The sequence below is a fragment of the Oryx dammah genome, unplaced genomic scaffold (assembly GCF_014754425.2).
Source record: "Oryx dammah isolate SB20612 unplaced genomic scaffold, SCBI_Odam_1.1 HiC_scaffold_27, whole genome shotgun sequence".
NCBI classification, from domain to species: domain Eukaryota; kingdom Metazoa; phylum Chordata; class Mammalia; order Artiodactyla; family Bovidae; genus Oryx; species Oryx dammah.
This window is the reverse complement of record NW_024070211.1, coordinates 3,055,133-3,076,455: the sequence shown is the minus strand read 5'-3', so window position 1 is coordinate 3,076,455 and position 21,323 is coordinate 3,055,133. Positions and strand designations below refer to the sequence as shown.

At 50.9% G+C, this 21,323-nt stretch overlaps 1 protein-coding gene across 1 annotated transcript in view; it reads right to left on the bottom strand.

The window, feature by feature from the left end:
• Positions 1–16,588: 16,588 nt before the first annotated feature.
• MICOS10 (mitochondrial contact site and cristae organizing system subunit 10) overlaps positions 16,589–21,323 on the bottom strand; it is a 37,067-nt gene continuing 32,332 nt past the window's right edge. The window contains exons 2-4 of the mRNA XM_040229436.1: positions 19,864–19,911; positions 18,781–18,890; positions 16,589–16,839 (exon numbers count right to left, since the gene is read on the bottom strand). Of these exons, the coding sequence (XP_040085370.1) occupies positions 16,825–16,839; positions 18,781–18,890; positions 19,864–19,911 (173 nt within the window). The 3' untranslated portion in view covers positions 16,589–16,824. The remainder of the gene's footprint in view (positions 16,840–18,780; positions 18,891–19,863; positions 19,912–21,323) is intronic.

Here is a 21,323-nt window from a genome sequence, read left to right as displayed (position 1 = left end):
CGGTCGTCCCCTTCTCCTCCTGCCCCCAATCCCTCCCAGCATCAGAGTCTTTTCCAATGAGTCAACTCTTCGCATGAGGTGGCCAAAGTACTGGAGTTTCAGCTTCAGCATCATTCCTTCCAAAGAACACCCAGGGTTGATCTCCTTCAGAATGGACTGGTTGGATCTCCTTGCAGTCCAAGGGACGCTCAAGAGTCTTCTCCAACACCACAGTTCAAAAGCATCAATTCTTCGGCGCTCAGCTTTCTTCACAGTCCAACTCTCACATCCATACATGACCACTGGGAAAACCATAAAGTGAAGAAAAAAAAGCTTTGTTGCTGAAAGTAGTAGCTCAGGACCCAGATCCAGTCGCAGGCTTTGCGTTCTTGCAGTGGTTGGTGTGGGTGCGTTTCACCCTAGCCTGGCTGGAAGCTCCCAGATGGAAGCAGTCCAGCTCATTCGATGTCACAGGTTGCTGAGCATTCTGGTGGCTTCCAGTGAGCTGCTGCTAAACCCATGGTGCAGGCTGGCCTGTCTGCCTCTCCAAACTGGGCACTGCCTCTCTGTGCCTCCAAGCTCTCGTTTATGCTGTTCCCTCTGCCTGGGCTTCCCTTCCCCTCCTTTCATCTCCTAGTAAAGACACTCTTCAAGACCCAGATTGGAAAGCCTTCCCAAGACCCAAGGAGCATAATCCCCTCCTTCCTCTGGTGTGATCCTGGAAGCACAGGATACACACCTCTGTTCCTGGTAATTTCCCTCTAGACCAGCTGAGTAGATCTCTTTCCTCTACTTGACTGTGGGCTCCTTGAAGGCAGGGATCACCTCTGTTAGTGTCCCCAGGGCTTGGCAAACAGGGGTACAATATATCTGGCTGAATTAAGGAACTGTTTTCCTCCATAAGTGTTCCCACGAGGATCACTGTAATAGCACTCGTAACAGCTCAGGCATATTGAGCACCTTCCTATACAAATGCCTGGTCCCATTCTAAGCACTTTCCACCCACACAATAAATCTATGAAATAAACATTATTGTCCCCATTTCATCAGTGAAAGAACCAAGACCAAGAGAGGGGTTAAGTGGCTGGCTTAAAGTCCCTCGGTAAAGGGAATGCCAGTGGCCTTCTGCTGGAGGAGCACGTCTCACGGGTCCTAGCCCAATCGCCTAGTACACCGTAGGCACTCAGGAAACTCTGGCCTTTGTGCACACCACTGCCACTCTCAGTGTGGACCCCTGGTGGGGCAGGGACTGGATGTCTGCACTTTGTAAGTGAAAGTGTTAGTCGCTCAGTCATGTCTGACTTTGTGACCCCATGGACTGTAGCCCACCAGGCTCCCCTGTCCATGGGATTCTCCAGGCAAGAATACCGGAGTGGGTAGCCATTCCCTTCTCAGGGGATCTTCCCGACCCAAGGATAGAACCTGGGTCTTCTGCACTGCAGGTAGATTCTTTACCATTTGAGCCACCAGGGAAGCATACTTTGTAAGAACCCGCTGCAGGAAGCAAACTGGGCAGCCTAATGAGTTTGTCAAATCATACAGAGAGCCCTTGACAGTTCAGCCACCCAACCATCTAGTCAAGGACACAGGGTTTGAGATTAGGTCGCATCGGTCTGGTGAAGGCTGGCAAATTACAGGAGGGCTGCTGCCGGAGTCCAGCTCCAGCAGCCAGGGATTCAGCCTGAAGGGAGTTACAGGCCACCAGGTGAACACAGGGTCAAGAAGGCGGCTTGCTAATGCTGTCAACAGCTCTCACCATGTGCCAGGCATTATGCTAAGCACCATGCCTGCCTTACTGTATGGAATCCTGACCACAATCCTACTATTATTCCCATTTTACAGCTGAGAAAAATCAAGGCATCAAAAGCTTAGTTACAAAAAAGAAAGAAAGCCTAGTTACCCTCCCAAGATCACACCACTAGTGATGGACAAAGTCCAGACTTGAACCCAGACCCATCAACCCCAAAGCCTATGCTCCTCTGTCCACTGCCCCCTCCTGACTGCCTCGGGCACCGCTAGGACCCAGGGTGGTGGGCCCCAGTGGGAAAGGCAGAACCTGTCACGTCAGAGTCTCCAAGCATGCGGAGATGCACCTGGTTGGCAGCCGCGCACCAGTTGCCCCAACAGGCCTGGCTGGCACTGGGCACGGGCCTGCAGCCAGAGCCTGCTGGCCCTGGGCCAGCCTCTTGGGGCCGAGGTAATGCGGGGCCCAGCGCTGGGGTAGAGGGCTGAAAGCCTCTCTCCCCAGCTCATTAGCAGACATCTGGGCTCAGGAAAATGACCGACCTGGAATGTGACTGGGCCACAGGGAGCTGCTCCCCTCCCGGAGTCCCGGGAATGTGAGCTCCCTCCCACAGGGCACGGGCTTGGGCCAGCTGTTTCCTCTAATCCCGTCAGCCTGGCCTCGACAGGGGTCCAAAGCCCTGCGCTCTCCCGGAGAGAGAGGGAGAGCGAGCCAGGGCCCTCCTTCCCAGGCTGGCCCGCTGACTCAGAAGGTTGGTACTGGGGCCTGAGAGAGCCATGGTCCCTCCATCTCCTGCCAGATAAAGACCAAGGGTGTCCACATGTCCAAGTGTGTGGGTGGGAGGGGCCATGGAGGAATCATCATGGAAGGTTCTGGAGGCGTCCTACTTGGGTTTGCATCCCAGCGACTCTGCAAGTTGTTTCCTGTTTGGGCCTCGATTTCCTTCCCTGCAACACGCAGCTGGTAACGGCATGTCCTCTATAGAACTGCTGGGACTCACTGACTTATTTAGCAAATACTCATGGTGCCAACTATGTGCCAGACAGGCACAGAGGTGCCAGGGCCACAGCAACGGACCAGACCAATAAGGTCGCAGGCCTCAGGAAGCTTCAGTTCTGCCACTGGGAGCCAGAGCAGGTACACATGAGCAGAAGAATGGGTTTCTCATAATCCAAGTGTTACAGAGGAACTAACCAAGCCAGGGTGAGGGATGAGACTCCGAAGACATGGCAAAGAGGCGACGTTTGAGGTAGATTACGATGAGAAGGAGCCGGGACTCAAGGAGATAAATGGATACAAAGTACTCGGCACGGTTCCTGGAAAATAGCACACGCCCCAGAAAATGAAAGCTATTTTAGGGAGGTTTGTGCAGGGAGTCAGAGTCCCTGGATCAAACCCAGGCTGTAGCGCCAAGCTTTCTCTCACCTCACCCAGGGAATGCGTGCCCTGAGCCTCAGTTTCCTCATCGGTGAAACAGGAGTTTTAATAGTGCCCAGGCACACACTGACAGGGAGAGCTCGCTGAGGGACGTGTACGTGGAGACGAGCCGGGCGCCTGGCCCCAGCTGGCCTGGAGGAAGGGAAAGCCACTAGAGTCGCATTATCCCTTCTCACAGACACAGAGGATGTGCCGAGGTTCCCTGGGCGAGTCGGCAGCAGATCCGAGAGCAAAATCAGATCCCCTGGCTCCGGGCTCGCCCCCGGGGCTGGCTCTGGCCTGCTCCTCCTCATCGCTGGGGATTCGGGAGGACTCTGGGCCCGGCCGTGGGTTCACAGAAAGAGGAAGGTGGTGATGGTGTGACGCCCTCTGGGGTCTGCCCCCAGAAGGCTGCTGGGGGGCCTGGGAGGTGTGGACCCGGCCCTGGATGAGTGCAGAAATGTCAGACGCCCTTTGTAGGAAGGTAGGAAACCAAAACTCAACAGGAGGGGCCAAGGCTGAGAAGGGGGGGCAGAAAAGGGGAGGGCCAGAGAGGAGGCGCAGTCCTGGGAATTTCAAAGCAAATATGGAAACTCACGTCGCTCTGACCCCAGGGAAGTTCCCTTTTCCACTCCAGTGGTGCTTACGGCTGTGTCCTCATCGTAATAATGAGGACAGCGATGCCACCTGGAGTGTGGCCTAAATGTGGCAACCCCCAGCCTCTCACTTGCTGCTTGTTTGCTTCTTCCCCTATCACACCCCCAGGTTCCCTCAGCTGGGGTTCCCAGACCCCCGGGGAACCCCCCCCAACCTCCAACTGACACTCCAGAGCCGGGCTCTCCAGAAAGGGCTTCGTGCCTGGGATCCTCCGCCCTGCTGCTGTGGTCAGCACGGAGAACCGGGCGGGGGTGCTGGGCAGTGTTAGGCACATCCATTCTTTTATAAAGTTCCTTCTCCATTCTTCCATCTCAGCTTCCAGCTGCCCACACATATCCACAGAGAGTAGAAGAAATTTTCTCTCTCCTCAAGAGTTGGTCCTTCTGTGAGCATTTAACATCCCACAGAACAGTTGCTTTGTTGTTTTTTTTTTTCCTCAAGGTTTTTGTGCTCCAGATAAATTCACTGAAGAATCCTCCTGCTTTGGAACACGGATACTGGAGAAAGAGAAGGCGCAAAAGACCACCACATGGGCATCTGTGCGGCCCCGCTGCCAGGGACCTGGCTTCTGACCACACCCGCCGGCCAGCACAAAGAACGCCAGCGGCCAAGTGTGTTCCCCACGAGCCTGTCCTCCTGGCCAGAGCGTGGCACAGGGACACAGCTGACCCGGGTCGGGTCAGTCGAGTCCTGTCTCTCCGGAGCCTGAACTGGGAGGCGCGGGGACTGGGCTGATGAGCCGAATCGCGTTTAGGGACAGGATTCTAGAGAACGCTGCCTGCTGAAGGCGCTGACGAGGGCTTGGTTCCCACCCCTCCAGATTCACCTTTCCTTGGACTCTCTGAACTTCTCCAGTGTCTTACAATCTTAAGCTGATTTGAAGGAGTTTGGTATTTACGTCCTTAAAAGTCTTGATTAAAACAATACATAAAAGGCGCTTGCTCCTTGGAAGAAAAGCTATGACCCACCTAGACAGCATATTAAAAAGCAGAGACATTACTTTGCCAACAAAGGTCCGTCTAGTCAAGGCTATGGTTTTTCCAGTGGTCACGTATGGATGTGAGAGTTGGACTATAAAGAAAGCTGAGTGCCGAAGAATTGATGTTTTTGAACTGTGGTGTTGGAGAAGATTCTTGAGAGTCCCTTGGACTGCAAGGAGACCCAACCAGTCCACCCTCAAGGAAATCAGTCCTGAATATCCATTGGAAGGGCTGATGCTGAAGCTCCAATACTTTGACCACCTGATGCAACGAACTGACTCACTGGAAAAGACCCTGATGTTGGGAAAGATTGAAGGCGGGAGGAGAAGGGGTCGACAGAGGATGAGATGGTTGATTGCACCACCGACTCGATGGACACGAGTTTGAGCAAGCTCTGGGAGTTGGTGATGGACGGGGAGGCCTGGCGTGCTGCAGTGCATGGGGTCACAGAGTCGGACACGACTGAGCGCCTGACCTGCACTGATACGTATTATTACACATCTGTATATTTGACCACTTACTAAGTGTCTAGCACAGCACCAGGAACTGAAGACAGAGTAAAGTGTAAGCCTGCCCTAGAAGGAAGAAGGGCAGACACACAGAGCTGGGAAGTAGAGGGCAGAGGAAAAGTTCTTTGACAAGGAAGCTGCCCAGCATGAGGCCACAGGGTTCAGAGGAGGCGGTAGCCTGGGTGGGGGGCTGGTCTGCCTGGGAAAGGCTTGCTGGACGAATGAGCGTTTATACAAGGGCTTCGAGGCGTGAGCAGGACTTGGGCCGGTTGAGAAAGCAGTTCACACTCAGAAGGAAAGCCCCTGGAGACACTGATCTGCACTGGACAGACACGCCCCCCTCAGAGCCCCAGAGCACCACAGCAGCAGCCGCTAACACACACTTTCTGGGCTGGCCCAGAAGCAGCCTCAGGGTGCTTTCTCTTTTCTTTAAATATTTGTGTGTTTGGCCATGTCAGGCCTTCGCTGAGGCACCCGGCATCTTCAGTTGTGGCATGCGGGATCTAGTTCCCTGACCAGGGATTGAACCTGGGCCCCCTGCATGGAAAGTGCGGAGTCTTAGCCACTGGCCCACCGGGGAAGTCCCAGCCTCAGAATCCTTCTTAACAGAGCTCCTCTGGGAAGTCACCAAAAGGGATACTGATGGCTTGTGAAATAAATGCATGTTGTCTGAATGCATTTGTCACTCCTAGGAAAAACGTGTTTCAGGAACAGATAACCAGCACGACTGAAACAGAGGTAATAGACTAACATTCAGTTTTTCTATGAATATTCGTTCAGTGCCTACTATGTGCCAGGCTCTATTCAGGTACTAAGGATGTGGCAGTTAGAAAAAAGAAAAAAACAAAAAGCCTCCAACCAAACCAAACAAAATCTCTCCAAAACGGTAAAGATATCTGCCCTCGGGGAGCTTGCATTTTGGTAGGAGGAGACAGACCACCAACAAAATACCTAGGTCAAGATACAATCTGTGGGGCTGTGATAAAGGCCAGAGAGGAAACGCAGAGAAGTGGGGTGGGGGCGGGAGCGGGGGGGGAGGGTTACAAAACCCAGAGCAGTCTGGGGGGACCTCCCTAAGGAGGACCCGCTGAATAAAGCCTGGAAGGAGGTGAGGGGGGCGAGTTGTGGGGACCCTGGGGGAAGAGCGGGAACAACCAGTGTGCTCACACACAGCGGGGACAGAAAGGCTGCAGAGAAAAGCAGGGAGCTGGTGGACCGGCAGGTGAGGCTGGCCCCAGGAGAATGGCCTTGGAGAGGGTCCCAGAGTCCATTTTGCGGACTCTGGCTTTTTATCCAGTGGGGTGAAAAGGCCCCGGAAGGCTGTGAGTGGAGGACGGACACAATCCAGTTTAGCGCTCAGGCTGCCAGGTGGAGAATGGATGGAAAGTGGGCAACAATCATAACACAGTCTCAGACGACCCTACACCAAGCACCACGGGAAAGGAGCTTCGTGCGCTCCCGCGGTAACTTTTAAGACGGGCATCAGCATGATTGCTCCCATTTACAGATGAGACTGAGGCATGTGCGTGCTCAGTCGCTGCAGCCGTGTCTGCCTCTGTGTGACCCCATGGACTGCAGCCCGCCAGGCTCCCCAGTCCATGGGACTCTCCAGGCAAGAACACTGGAGTGGGCCGCCGCGCCCTCCTCCAGGGGACCTTCCGGACCCAGGGATCGAACCTCGTCTTTTATGTTTCCTGCATTGCCAGGCGGATTCCACGTGGAGGACCTTCAATGCTAGGCTAAGAAACGTGGAACGATACTTTGCTCATTATTGGGAAGCCACTGGAAACTTGTGAACAGGAAGCAACATGCATTAGACTGAGTCAGCCTGACAGGAGGGGGAGGGGCTGAGGGCCGGGAGGCCCCCGGAAGAGCGGGCAGAGATCCTGGCAGGGTGAGAACCATCACCGAGGGCCCCCTTCCTCAGCCGAACCGACGCTTTACAGATCGCAGGTCTGGGCCAAGAAGAAGCATGGCTGCTTTCTGGGGCCAAGGGAGAGAAGTTAAGAAACCTTCTGAGATGTGGACGCTGATGGACATGTCCTGTGTCTCACCTCCCATGGCTCTCCCTCCTGCTCTTCAAGAAGGTGTCTATATAGGTTAAGGGAAGGTCTAGAATTACCTCGCTATTCCTTGATAAGAGGACTTTGCCTGGCTAAAAGAGAAAAAAAAAAAGCAGAACTTGGGTTTTATCCATGAAGTCCACAATGGAGAGAAAAGTGAAAGTCAAAGTCGCTCAGTCGTGTCCAGGTCTTTGCGGCTCCTTGGACGATACAGTCCGTGGGATTCTCCAGGCCAGGCTACTGGAGTGGGGAGCCTTTCCCTTCTCCAGGGGATCTTCCCAACCCAGGTGTCCCGCACTGCAGGCGGATTCGTGACCAGCTGAGCCCCCAGGGAGCCCTCCGTGGAGAAGAGGCAGTCAAGTCTGGGCCAGCGGTGGGCCTTCTAGTTTCTGTGAGAGTCTGTCAGGCGATGTCACAATGGCCTGCCCTCCAGGGTGAAGGAGGGTGAGCCTTTTGATCGTAATTTGTTACACAATTGATTATATAAGAGAATCGCGTTCCGCTTTTTCACTCTTCTCCTCAGCAACAGAATGCCTGACCTCACACGCACACCATGTGTCAGGCAGGGACCGTGACAACGGTCACAAGGAGGCCCAGAGCGGTCACGCGGCCTGCTCACGCTCACACGGCGACCCAGGGAGGAGGCTCGGCTGAGAACAGGGGGTGCTCTGTGGTCAGAATCTGGGGAAGCCTTCCTTCCAGTTGCAAGTCACGGACCCGTGGAAATGCCCACTGGGCCACCCACTTGGAAAGCCCCTAACTGAAACATACTAAGGATGAAACTATTCCATAAATACACTGATAATGAAAACGTACTCTAGGTCTTGACAGGCAACAGACAAGAGATGGATAAGCAAGGAATGACAAGACACTGGGAAGACATGCAGAGAGAGAGCAAAAGAGGCGGCGCCCGCACACCCTCCTCCACAGCGCCGCCTGCTGGGAGGCCCAGGAGCAAGGGCACACCGGCGGCAGCAGGCGCACTCACTGAGCTTGCTTTCCAACCACCACTCTCCTCCAAAAGGAACGAGGGCTGCGTGGAGAAACGGCCGGCTCCTTGGCTGGGGCAAAGCAAATGAGGGAAAAGAATGGGCTAGATGTCAAAAGATATAGGCCCCAGATTGAAAGAGCTCCTATTAGACAAATCTGGACAACCTGAATAACGAATATTGACAGTAATGGATTATAACAATCAATTTAATGAGGACCCGCAAGACCACGCTGATATAAACTGACGATCAAATACAGGAGGGAGAAGGGAAAGTTCTTTCCTCAGAGAATGTCAAATAATAAGGAATAGTGAACTTAGGAAACCATCAACGGATGCTAAAACTCTGATCGTTTGATAAGGAGCAGCTTCAAAAGTATCTCCTCACAACTTATGCATAAATTACAAAAGAGAAAAATAATAGATTTACAGGGAAGAAACCAGGCAAACACTTTAACCAAGCGCCCAAAGTTCACATCACTAATGTTGAGACAAACGGACCAGCAGTTGCCTCCTGGTGTGATGCTCTGAAAAGGACCCCAAAGCATTGCTGCCAAAACTGCAAAACCTGAGTCTCATCACGAGGAAGCACGAGACAGACCCAGACTGAGAAACACTTGGCAAAATAACTGGCTTGCACTCTTCAAAACTGTCAAGATCAAGAGCAAAGGCTGACGAACTGTCCTGGATCAAAGAAAGAGACGGGAGAACGGAGTGTAACACACAATGCCGCACTGGACCCCAGGCTGGGGGGACAGAGAGACCACACATTGTTCTGACAGCTGACAAAATCTGAGCATGTGTCATGGATTAGGTACTGTCGTACTGAAGTTAATCACCTGATTTTGATAACTGTGCCATGGTTCCATGAAAATATCCTTATTCTTAGAAAACATACATTGAAGTATTTAGGGGTAAATGGGCATATCTCCAGAGAAGGCAATGGCACCCCACTCCAGCACTCTTGCCTGGAAAATCCCAGGGACCGGGGAGCCTGGTGGGCTGCCGTCTATGGGGTCGCTGAGAGTCGGACACAACTGAGCGACTTCACTTTCACTTTTCACTTTCATGCATTGGAGAAGGCAATGGCAACCCACTCCAGTGTTCTTGCCTGGAGAATCCCAGGGACGGGGGAGCCTGGTGGGCTGCCGTCTATGGAGTCGCACAGAGTCGACACGACTGAAGCGACTCAGGAGCAGCAGCAGGGCATATCTCCAACTTCCGCTCAAAAAAATACTCTGCACACACACATCAAGAATGGTAAAAGAAACAATGTGAGCAACCGGTAAACAAGGGTGAAGGGCACCAAGGAACTCCTTGCACTATTTTCCCAACTTTTCTCTAAGTGTAAAACAGAATCAAAACCAAAACTTATAAAAATAAATTTAACCCCTTGAAAGTAAACCATAAAGGCAGTGAATATCACCATTGCTGCTGCGACTGCTGCTAAGTCACTTCAGTCGTGTCCAATTCTGTGCGACCCCACAGACGGCAGCCCACCAGGCTCCCCCGTCCCTGGGATTCTCCAGGCAAGAACACTGGAGTGGGGTGCCATTTCCTTCTCCAGAATATCACCACTACACATTAGTAAAAGGGCCTCCATCTTCTACCTAGTGATGGGGGTGCATGTTACTGTCTACAAATAATGTCTTTTAAAAAAACGAATTGAGGACTTCCTTGATGGTCCCATGGTTAAGAATCTGCCTGCCAGTGCAAAGGACATGGGTTTGATCCCTAGTCCGAGAAGATTCCACATGCCTTGGGGCAACTAAGTCCAGGCGCCACAACCGCTGAGCCCGTGCTCCAGGGCCCAGGAGCGGCAACCACTGAGCATCCATGCCTAGAGCCCACACTCTGCAACAAGCGTACATACTGCAACTATAGAAAGCCCATGCATAGCAACGAAGACCCAGCACAGCCAAAAACAAGATGAATTCAAAAGTGTTTCTAGTTGTTAAGATATATCAATGAATAAAAGCATGATGCTTTATTATACGTGCAAGGATTTAGCAAAACTCATCAATAATACTGACCTGAAGCTCTGATTAACAATTATATTGTTTTTATTCTTTTAAGACTACCTCCTTTCTTGACAACTGTATTTCTGACTAATAAACATAGGAATTATTTTTAACAAATATAGCTAATTTCAAATTGGATCAACTTGTTCTTATCAGTTTAAACTCAATGACACTGACTCTGATTCAGTTCAGCTCAGTCGCTCAGTCGTGTCCGACTCTTTGCGACCCCATGAATCGCAGCACCCCAGGCCTCCCTGTCCATCACCAACTCCCGGAGTTCACTCAGACTCGCATCCATTGAGTCAGTGATGCCATCCAGCCATCTCATTCTCTGCTGTCCCCTTCTCCTCCTGCCCCCAACCCCTCCCAGCATGAGTCTTTTCCAATGAGTCAACTCTTCGCATGAGGTGGCCAAGGTACTGGAGCTTCAGCTTTAGCATCATTCCCTCCAAAGAAATCCCAGGGTTGATCTCCTTCAGAATGGACTGGTTGGATCTCCTTGCAGTCCAAGGGACTCTCAAGAGTCTTCTCCAACACCACAGTTCAAAAGCATCAATTCTTCGGCGCTCAGCCTTCTTCACAGTCCAACTCTCACATCCATACACAACCACAGGAAAAATCATAGCCTTGATTAGACGGACCTTAGTCGGCAAAGTAATGTCTCTGCTTTTGAATATGCTATCTAGGTTGGTCATAACTTTTCTTCCAAGGAGTAAGCGTCTTTTAATTTCATGGCTGCAGTCACCATCTGCAGTGATTTTGGAGCCCCCCAAAATAAAGTCTGACACTGTTTCCACTGTTTCCCCATCTATTTCCCATGAAGTGATGGGACCATATGCCATGATCTTCGTTTTCTGAATGTTGAGCTTTAAGCCAACTTTTTCACTCACTCTCCTCTTTCACTTTCATCAAGAGGCTTTTTAGTTCCTCTTCATTTTCTGCCATAAGGGTGGTGTCATCTGCATATCTGAGCTGTTTCAAATCCTGAAAGATGATGCTGTGAAAGTGCTGCACTCAATATACCAGCAAATTTGGAAAACTCAGCAGTGGCCACAGGACTGGAAAAGGTCAGTTTTCATTCCAATCCCAAAGAAAGGCAATGCCAAAGAATGCTCAAACTACCGCACAATTGCACTCATCTCACATGCTAGTAATGCTCAAAATTCTCCAAGCCAGGCTTCAGCAATACGTGAACTGTGAAATCCCTGATGTTCAAGTTGGTTTTAGAAAAGGCAGAGGAACCAGAGATCAAATTGCCAATATCCGCTGGATCATGGAAAAAGCAAGAGAGTTCCAGAAAAACATCTATTTCTGCTTTATTGACTATGCCAAAGCCTTTGACTGTGTGGATCACAATACACTGTGGAAAATTCTGAAAGAGATGGGAATACCAGACCACCTGACCTGCCTCTTGAGAAATCTGTATGCAGGTCAGGAAGCAGCAGTTAGAACTGGACAGGAAATAGGAAAAGGAGTACGTCAAGGCTGTATATTGTCACCCTGCTTATTTAACTTCTATGCAGAGTACATCATGAGAAATGCTGGACTGGAAGAAACACAAGCTGGAATCAAGATTGCCGGGAGAAATATCAATAACCTCAGATATGCAGATGACTCTGATTACTTTCAACTAATTCCATCAGGTTTGTATCAGATTATGTATGACTCTTTCCAGTTTAAAGAGCTTTCAACCAGCACAGCAGAGCAGTTAAGTGTTTGGGTTCTGGAATCAGGTAAAAATCTTGCCTGTATCACCTCTTAGCTGTTTATCCTTGAACAAGTGAACTTATCCTTTCAAAACCTGTTTCTTCATCTATAAAATTAATGTAATAGTATTTCTCTCACAGGATTGTTGTAAAAAGCAAGCATCACAATGTACAGAAAGCCTTAGAATAATGACTAGCACAGAGCAGGTGCCCAATAAATACAAAATATTATTATATATTCATTTGAAGTGATCAAATTATGTTCTGCCAGGCTCAGACTAGCTAGACCAGGAATAAAGATGACTGACAGTTGATAATGAGCTCCTTTTTCTAGTCCCAGTTTCTTCCCTATTAAAGACTCAGCTTCTGCCCACTCCTGAATTCCTCCAGGATTCCTGATGTCGTCTTCCTCCACTTATGCCTACTGGCTCTGAGTGCCCTTAAGTGAGGATCACACAACTGAAGCCAGTTACCCGGAATGCGGAATCAGGACGAATGCGGTCCTGTTTCCTACCGCAGCAGAAGCTCCTGGAGCTCTCGGGTCCCCCTGATTTTCTTCAGTGGCCATTTCCCTCCTTCGCCTCTTGGTCTAGCACTGAGGCCGTGTGCTCAGTGACCCTGGCCTTTGAGAAGCTCGGGTGGAGTTTCAGGAGGCTTTTCCCGTTCAGGGGCGTCTGGGTGGAGTAGAGTGATGAAGACACGGATACTGGTGCATGAAGATGCGTTGTTTTCCAACGATTTTCAGCCTCTTTATTACCAGGAACTCATCGGAGATACCTGTTCTCTCCCTCAGATCTCACTCTAAGAACCAACTCCCTGAGCCCAAGCATTATGCCCTTTTCATTCTAGAACCAGAGAAGGCAATGGCACCCTGCTCCAGTACTCTTGCCTGGAAAATCCCATGGATGGAGGAGCCTGGCGGGCTGCAGTCCATGGGGTCGCTAGGAGTCAGACACGACTGAGCGACTTCACTTTCACTTTTCACTTTCACGCATTGGAGAAGGAAATGGCAACCCACTCCAGTGTTCTTGCCTGGAGAATCCCAGGGATGGGGGAGCCTGGGGGGCTGCCATCTATGGGACTGCAGAGTCAGACATGACTGGTGACTTAGCAGCAGCAGCAGCAGCATTTTAGAACAGCCCCCTGACTACCTACCAGTAACACCATGCACTCTGTACTGATTCAAATAGCAGCACCCCCTTTTGGATACTCCTGTTAGCATATACATTTGACCCCCAGTGCCTATAAGGTAGAGATGACCTTTTCCTCTTTATTGAAGAGGAAACTGAAGTTCGAAGAGACTGAGGAGCCCCGGCCCCCCGACTCCCAGTCACATCCAGCTAAGTGGTGGAGCAGGAACTTGGACCCAGGTTGTCGACTGGGAACCCTGCCGCTCTTCTCATGTAGACCCCACCTGTGGCGCCTGACCGCCTTAGCGGTCACCCTGACTCTCACACTCGCTTGGTGAGCCCTGTCTGCCCGCTCCTGCCCAGGTCTGTTAAGCTTGACATCACCCCTGGTGGTGTCTGAGGGGAAATGGTGCTTGCGGCACACTTAAGAGTGGTGATGGCTTCCAGATGAGCTGGTGATTCTAAATTTAACATTCCTTTCGGTACTGAGAATTCCCACTTTCTCCCTTCCAGCCCTTGGCATTTCTGTAATCAGAAAGCACGCAACAGGAGATGGTCTGTCTCAGCACCACTCGGGGTGAAGGCTGCTCCAGCCCCATTAGACCCTTGTGGGGAGACTTGGCAGAGTTTATTTGGGCAGGTTCAAAAATAGTCCTTCAACAATACAATCAGATTGAACCACGACAAGTAAAATGTAATTATGGCTTGGTTACATTAAAAAAAAAAAGTAAACGGTGAGGTTTGGGAAAAGGAAAAGCAGAAGTACATAGGTTATTTCCTTCATTCTCAACGTCTGCCTCTCCTGCAGGATTTCAAGACTGCATCTGTAGATCTTTTGAAACGGGAGAGGGGATGACAGTCTAGGAGGCAGCTCAAGAAGGTGTGTTCCGAGGCCACTTCTCAGAACAAAGAGAGACTTCTGCACAAGACCAATGCAGCCTGATAAAGGTTCCCCCAGTGGGTCCCCAAACGCCAAAGTCATTCACGTAAATGAGTTCAAAATGCATATTGTTCTGGGCCCAATCACACAGTGTCAAGTTCAGACCACGTGTGTGTGTGTGTGTTGGCAGGACGGGCCGCTTCTGGGGCGCCGCAGCTTCGTCCTGGTGTCCTGGGCCCAGCGGGGTCCCCTCCGCTCTCTCCCCAAACCCACGGCTTCCCTGGTATTTGGTTCCAGGAGGGCAGGCGGGAAACAAAGCTTCACAAGCCCACAGGGGAACAGGGCCCCAGGGGACGTGGATTTCTAAGGAAACTTTAAGTGGAACAGAAGGTGAGCCTTTGCGAGCGTGCTGGGACTTTCTGCAGGCTGATCTGAGACGGGGGCAGGGAGACAGGACGAGATGGAGCAGTGTGCGTGGGGCCCCATCTCTGCTCAGAGCCACAAGGCGGGAAGGCAAAGTGCTCAGCAGGGAGAGCAGACAGCCAGTGTGTCCCTTGGCTGGCCTTTGCCCAGAACTACTGCCCCCCAGAGCTCAGTCTCTCAAAACACATGGGTGGTGTTTCCAAGATGCCGGGCAAAGGGATCCATGCGAATAAATGCCTAAAACCCAACAACTAATGAGACAGAGAAGTCGGACTCCAGCGTCCATTTCCTCTCCGTTTTCTTCTGGCATATCTGGAGAATTAGTGGGCGTGTTTTCTCTTTTTGTCTTTTTTGGAAAGGGGATCTGTTATTCTTTCTGCCTGAATAAAGATGGGAAGATTGGGGGGACGGGGGAAATAGTAACTTTTAAAGCAAGTATGGAGATGACAAGTCTAAGAGAAGAAAGAATCTGCCTGCAATGCAGGAGACGCAAGTTTGATCCCTGGGTCAGGAGGATCCCCTGGAGGAGGGCACCCACTCCAGTATTCTTGCCAGGAAAATCCCAAGACAGAGGAGCCTGGCAGGCTGCGGTCCAGGGGATTGCAGAGAGTCAGACAGGAGTGAAGCAATGGAGCACACTCAATCACGGAATGACGAGGGCAAAGCGAGAAGCAGCAGAATGGCTGTGGAAGGCGGCAGCCGAGATCCCACAGTCCTGGGGTCCAGCCCATCCGTGAGCGTCAACTGACCCACAGAAATGAAGAGCAGAGGAGAACAGAGGAGCCTGGACAGTTGAGGGGGCCCTCTGCTGCCTGTTGTGGTCCAGAGTGCAGCACACCTTTCTGGGAAGGGAGCTGGGGTGAAGGCTGAGGAAGGAAGCAGGGAGAAGGTGGTTCTGCCTTGAATCTGCTCACTGTGATACCTGCAAGAACTAATCAGCGTTCCCCATTGGTAGAGACCCCAACTCTGCCCTGACGCTCACCGCGTGCCCCATACCTCTCCGGACCGTGCACACTCTGGTGAAACTGACTTCCTGGTGGCTCCCCAACAAAAAAACACACCGCCGTGATTCTGAGCCTTTGCAAAAGCTACCTTCCTCTCTTCATGTCTGGCAGGTCCAATCAACTTCACATTCCCTCCTCCTCTGCCAGGCCATCCTGAGGATCTCCTTCGCTCTGGCTGCCCTTTGTCTATACCCCTCTTCATCGAACGTCAAAAGAGTTTGTCTGTGCATCAGACTCTCAGCTCCTCGAAGGGGCCTGTGTCTTGTCTTTCATCCATTTATCTCCACTGCCTGTAACAGTACTGAGCTCACTGTAGATGGTCAGTCAACATTTAAAGGGACAAGTGGGATCAAGTCCTCCCCATCTTCATTTCATTAATAGAGAGAAATAAGATACGAGAGCCTAACTTCTGAGGCTCTGCATGTTCTCAGAACAAGCTGCTACAGTACCCGCTTTGTGTCGAGCCTTCCTGATTCCGGTGAAACCAAAGGGGCAAACTCACAGAGGGGCAGCAGCAGTGGCCCTTCCATCCTTGGCCTCCTGGTGCTACACGAAGATGAAATCAACCCCACATGCGGCCTTCCGGCCAGCCGTGCAAACCAAGACCTCTCCCCAGTCCCCAGGCCAAAGCCCCCAGTGCCGAGGCCCGGCCAGTGGGCGTCGAGCTCGCTGAAGTGAAGAGGAACCGTGACGTCAATGGGGTGAGCCACCAGCACAGTGAGGCTCCCTACCTGCCAAGACGGCCGGCTGCCTGACCCCAGCACAGCAGACACGGCCGAGACGGGCTGGCCGGGTCCAGTGGTCAGGACGACACACCGGCTCTACAAACTAACAGCCAGAGCAAGCGCGGCTCCCCTGGACACTCATCGTCTTCCTCGGACAACACACCGTGCTCCCCAAGCTCCGGTTTATGAGGTGGAAGCAGTGCTGAAAACTACACTTCACAGGGCGAGTGGGGAGGAACGCACCACGGCTGCGCTTCCAGGAAGGCGCTGAGAGAGGCTGGGACCAGGCGGTTACAGCTGTTGGCAGTTCAGACAGACTCCTTCTGCTCACAGACCAAAAGCAAAGAAATGCAGGCCATGCGCTGGGCTGCCGATTTTAGTTTAATTTATTTATTTTAAGACCATCTCCTTGCAATTTCCAGAGAGAAAATACAAAACAAGAAACAGACTTGGTTCCAAACACGTACACAGTGTGCTGGAGCTGAAGGCGTTGCTGGCGCCGCGGTCACGGAGAGTGCCAGCTCACCCGGGCGCTCCAGTGCTCCTGAGGGGTAAGCGCGGCCTCTCCTGCCCCCCACTGGGGTGTGCGCAGGCGTGGGTCACTGCTCCTGCTCCTGGAAAGGAAGGACACCCCGTTAGCAGGCACGCTCGGCCTTCTGCCGAGCCCCTCTGACCGGCCGCTGCGGGGCAGGCGCACAGGGCCCTACGGGCATCTGCTTCAAACGGGTCCCACTCCCAACAGGACCGTCTCCAGCCCTCCAGGCTAACGCCCACCAAAAGGACGGGCCCCAGGCGGCTGGAGAGAGCGCAGCGCTGCAATCAAACGGCCTACTAACGCTGGGAGCTCTGGCAAGTTCCTAACGGTAAAGTTCAGTTTTCTCATCTGCTGAACGAGGGTCATCAAACCTCCGTCGCAGACCTCCTGGGAGAGGTCTCGAGAAGGAACAGAAAGATAAAGCACCCAGCATGGCCCATGGGGCGTGGCAGGCGCTCAGCAATCGTCACCCCATATTGCGACTACACTGGGAAAGCCCCAGGCCGCGGTCCTGCTCCTCTCTTCAGAGACTAGAGGCTGACAACATTGAGGCACAGACTCGAGCTCAGATAAAGTTACAGGCTGCGCTGGAGCAGCACGCACGAGGCTGTAAAACCTCTAACAGCATTTTCCACAGTAACTCCCAGCCATTAAATACACACACATATAATCACCCCTGAGCCATTTATCCATGACAACTCAGTTTGGAACAATGAAAACATTTCAAACAATTAAAAGACCTAAAGCTCCTCTCCGTTTCTTTCTGTCCTCCAGACTCAGCTGCAGCCGAAAAGGGAGGAGCCGGGAGCAGAGAAACTGCCCAAGGTCGGCGCTGGTGCTTTGCAGCTGCCCTCCGCCCACGCAAGCCCCTGGGCACGCACCCTGGCCTTGGCGCAGGGGTGGGTCACAACCATTGAGGGCCTGCCAGCACGAGGCTCTCCCGCCTCCCCTGCTCCCAGTCCCCTCCCCAGGCCCACACAGGCTAGCCAGTGGGCAGCTGGCAGTCTACGCACCTTCTCAGATAGGAGCTACCAAGCTGGGACGCTCGTTTGTACCCCATTCTCTGCCCTGCTTGTTAGTACGGTGGAGCAATGGACGAGTCAGTCACCCTTTCTTGGCTGGCCTCCACTGTAATAACCCATATTTCCGTTTATATAGCACCTCAGAGCTTGAAGACATTTTCACATTTAATCTGCACAGCAATCCAGCAGGCAGAAATTACCACCCTCATTAAGTGATAAAAGAAGGGAAGAACTCCAGAGCACCCAGGAAGCACACGTGGGGGTGTCCTGACTTCTGGGGTCTCTCCCCTGGCCCCGGCTGCAGCCCAGAGCAGTGATTCTAGCTCAGGGTTAAGCAAGAAGGCAGACGGCTCTGCATGTCCCGAGAAGGAGTTCCTCATGAAAGTGGTGCTGTGTAACGGTGATGCCTTAGTAAGCCTGAGGCCCGAGGCCATCAGCGCGTCTAATAAGATATACAACTTACTTCATTCATTTTACATTTATTTGAGCACCTACTTTGTTCCAAACCCCAAGGATACAAAAACAAACAGCATCTCCGTCCGGAGGCTGCTGTGCACAGAAACTTTAGGAGACATGGTATGTCCTTCACTTGAGGCCTGTGTTAACCTTCCGCATCCTGTTTCATCACTGAAACCCATCTGTAGACAAGACTGCAGCAGAATCGGGCGGGACTCACAGTCAAGAACGTGCCCTCTTCAGGAGAAAGTAGAAGCACGACTGAGTTCAGAAGTCTTTAGGTTTAGCCTGAATGTGTTTAGCCTGAGATGTTTACTGGGCACTCTGAGATCCTGAACAAAAGTGCTGCCTACAGAAAGGAGAATTTAATAAGAATCTGCTTTACTGCACCATGATTCAAGTCGATGATTCATTTACGAGCTCAGTGGTGCCACAAAGACCTCAGTTTATTTATCATTTATCATATTTATTATTTATCTGCGCTCTAAAGAATTCTCTGAGGAGGCAGGAGGAAGAAAGAGAAGTATCAATTCTGTACATACTTTGACGTATTTTCCATGTAGAAGGTACGGAGCCTGGAAATCATGCTGACAATTGGAGTAGGCCATTCCAAATCCCATTCCAGAGCCAAAGGCTAATGGCCACATTCTTCCTGGTGAGCAGAAAAGGAAAACCCCAAGAGGGAACCGTGAGGAGAAAATAAAGTTTTCCTCTGGCTTCAACACATCTGCTTAGGGTTCAGTGAACGCTCAGCACACACCACGCTTCCGGCAGTGTCTCACCACCAGCCCAGGGGAGGGCGTCGATTAAGGGCCCATGCTGCTAGGCTTGAAGTCTCAGTGAGTGGCGCAAATGAAAACAGCAGACACAGTTGAGCCTGTTAACGTCCCTATGGCAGTTCTAACCATCTGCTCATTTCAACTAACTCTTAAAACTTATCATAAACAACACCAGTAAGGTCTTTGAATTTTTAAAGTATGTAAGAACTTCACAGTATTTACATACTTGGATTCTACTAAGTCACAAGGTTTACGTAAGCTAATGCCGTAGGTGATGAGTTCACACCAGCACTGGCTCACGGGGACTCTCCAGCTGTATAGTCCCCACCAGTTCCTCGTGGAAAGAGGTCACAGTGACCCCTATGGCTTCTATTCAACAGCCAAACTTCAGAAGTTCTTCCACCAAATGAAAGGGACACTGCCTGCCCTTTGCTCAGGAGAATTTCTGGCCAAAAAGCCTATTTATTTCAGGTCCACTCCTTTTTATTACCAGCAGGACTTTCGTTTTCAAGCTGCTTTAGAAAAAAAAAAATAACTAATTAGAATTATTTGAGAGTGTAGATTTGGCCAAACGACTCACTGGCATAAAATACAGGCTTTTTTTTTTTTAATGATATCATATTTGAGATATCAGGCACCCTGACTTAATGCCCGGGGAATTCTGGAGATGCCCACCCTGTTCTGGCCTCTTCTGCACCTATAGTCTCTGTCTAGCTCACTTTACAGCGGCCTACCTAAACCCATACACGGATCCTGGCAGCCAGGAGGCCGTACCTCCAGCTGTGTCCCTGCCAGGCGCACGCGTACCCGAGGACGTTATGCACACAGGTAGGAAGGCACACTTACTTTTAAAGAGGGTAAGTGAGAAAACAAGTCCTAATCCAAAGCCAGTACCTACAAAAGAGGGAGGAAAAACATGTTAAACACCTTAACAGTAACTCGACAAAAATAAAAGGAACATTTCACAAATGGAAACATCTACAAGACAGATTTTTTTTAACTTGGTAGAGAGACGAGTTTCTCGTTTCTAACTTCCTTCTTGTTGTCAGAGACTCTGTCTACGCCTGTGGTCCCCTCTGCCCCACCAGGGGATAAGAACTTTCTCCCTCATTCTGTCTAGACGAGTCCCAGGGGTGGGGGGACAAGCCAGGAGACAGTTCTGAAAAGACCCTCTTGCACAGCTTGCAGACAGCCTCCAGCACCTCGGGCTCCCGCGCCACCTTCCCCAGGCACGCCACGGCCGGCACGTCAGGTAAACGCCCTCAGCGGGAAGCTCCCCGGGCTGTGCCAGCACTTTGAGTGATGGCGACGTTTTGAGGAAGATGGAAAGGAGCGATCCAGAGGAGCTGCTGTCACAAGTCAGAGTGTCCAGACGGGGAAAGCACACCCTCAAGCGTGGACGCCAATCCCCTCTCCTCGCTGACTTACGGGGCACTTTTAACCACCATCTTTCAAGATGAAAAAACAAATGCAACCCTGTTTTAATGATCTGGTGGAAAGAAAAAACTTTAAATACCTAATTTTAAATCAAACTTCACAGGAACCTTAAGCTTGGGGCCAAAAAAAAAAAGCTAAATTCTCATTTTGACCAATCTTTCTCAACCTTGGTCATTCTATTGATATGGTCATAATTTATTTTCTTTAAAAAAGAAAAAAAAGTTAATGAATATATTTAATTATACAAATTCAACTTAAACTTAAATAGTATCTATAATCACAGATTTGAGTGCCAGCTATACTTTTTTTAATAAGGCACGTTTTAAATGAATGCAGAACGATTAAAATGAAAACATTTACCTGTGGTAACACTTTAGGAAAAAAATCATCTCACATACTGTAGAGACACATGTCCCAAGCTTCGAGATAAACTTATTTTTCTATTATCAAAAAAGTAAAGTTACACATGCCAAGGAAGAGAGCCAAGGCCTGTTTTTCCCTCAGACTTGACAGACGATTGTTTTCAGGCTTTTCAGAGTATCCTAATGTTCTTTACTACGTGTCTGCCCCATGGTCCAACAGAGCCCTGACAAACTTCTTCACGATTAAGCCCCACACAAAGGCCCCGATTCTCACCTGCCTCTTCCCTGTCCAACCATGGATGCAGGCTAGGCAGTGTGAACACTCAGAGTACTCTCAGCCAGCAAACCTGACCCTTCTGCTCCAAATACAGAGAGCTTCATCTTAAGCAAGTAAGCTAGCCCACACCTTTTCTGTTCACCTGTGTAACAATCCCGCTGATGCTGGCCTGATCAAAGTGTCTATGTTATTACCCAGAGTGAGTTCTGATAATCCTCTCTTACCCTCTA